Source organism: Nothobranchius furzeri, chromosome 5 (assembly GCF_043380555.1).
Source record: "Nothobranchius furzeri strain GRZ-AD chromosome 5, NfurGRZ-RIMD1, whole genome shotgun sequence".
NCBI classification, from domain to species: domain Eukaryota; kingdom Metazoa; phylum Chordata; class Actinopteri; order Cyprinodontiformes; family Nothobranchiidae; genus Nothobranchius; species Nothobranchius furzeri.
Genome location: NC_091745.1, coordinates 367,007 through 367,500, shown reverse-complemented (window position 1 = coordinate 367,500; position 494 = coordinate 367,007). Strand labels below are relative to the sequence as shown.

General features: G+C 37.7%; 1 protein-coding gene across 3 annotated transcripts in view; it reads left to right on the top strand.

Annotated features, from left to right (window-relative positions):
• The window catches only part of usp36 (ubiquitin specific peptidase 36), a 37,452-nt gene extending 37,288 nt beyond the window's left edge, over window positions 1-164 (top strand). For all 3 annotated transcript variants that reach the window (XM_070551696.1, XM_015946618.3, XM_015946616.3), the window contains exon 20: window positions 1-164. This exon is cut by the window's left edge and continues 34 nt beyond it. In XM_070551696.1, the coding sequence (XP_070407797.1) occupies window positions 1-98 (98 nt within the window). In that variant the 3' untranslated portion in view covers window positions 99-164.
• The last annotated feature ends 330 nt before the right edge of the window (window positions 165-494 follow it).

Below are 494 nucleotides of genomic sequence, written 5' to 3'. Positions count from 1 at the left end.
GGAGAAATGGCAGCAACTTTTTCCAGAAGATCCAGGATCAGAGGAACAAGTGGTCTCTAACACCCGGAGCCAAGAGGGGTTTTGGAGTTCGACGCTGAAATTTGGAAATTGATGGAGAACTTGTTTCTCCTCTCCATTCTTCGATCATTGTATTGACTTAATGTTTACCAAGTTTAGCTAATTTTCCAGAACGAGCTCACTGAATGATTTCCAGCCATAAAGTTTAATTCAATTTATGTGAGTCAGTGTAATCCTGTTATACCCTCACAAATCCACTTAACATGATTTATGTTTGCTTGCATTCTCTGAGCCTTGGCTATCCTACTGGAAACTATTGCCAAATCAAAAGAAATGCACCATATTTGTGAGTAATAGGCTTTGATTTGTGGCTGGTTTGCATACAATCTCAGAGCAAACTAAAGGGCTTTTAAGTTAGTAAAGAAGTGACCTTTTATCTGAAGCCTTTTCTGAAATTATATAAAATGACAAATATC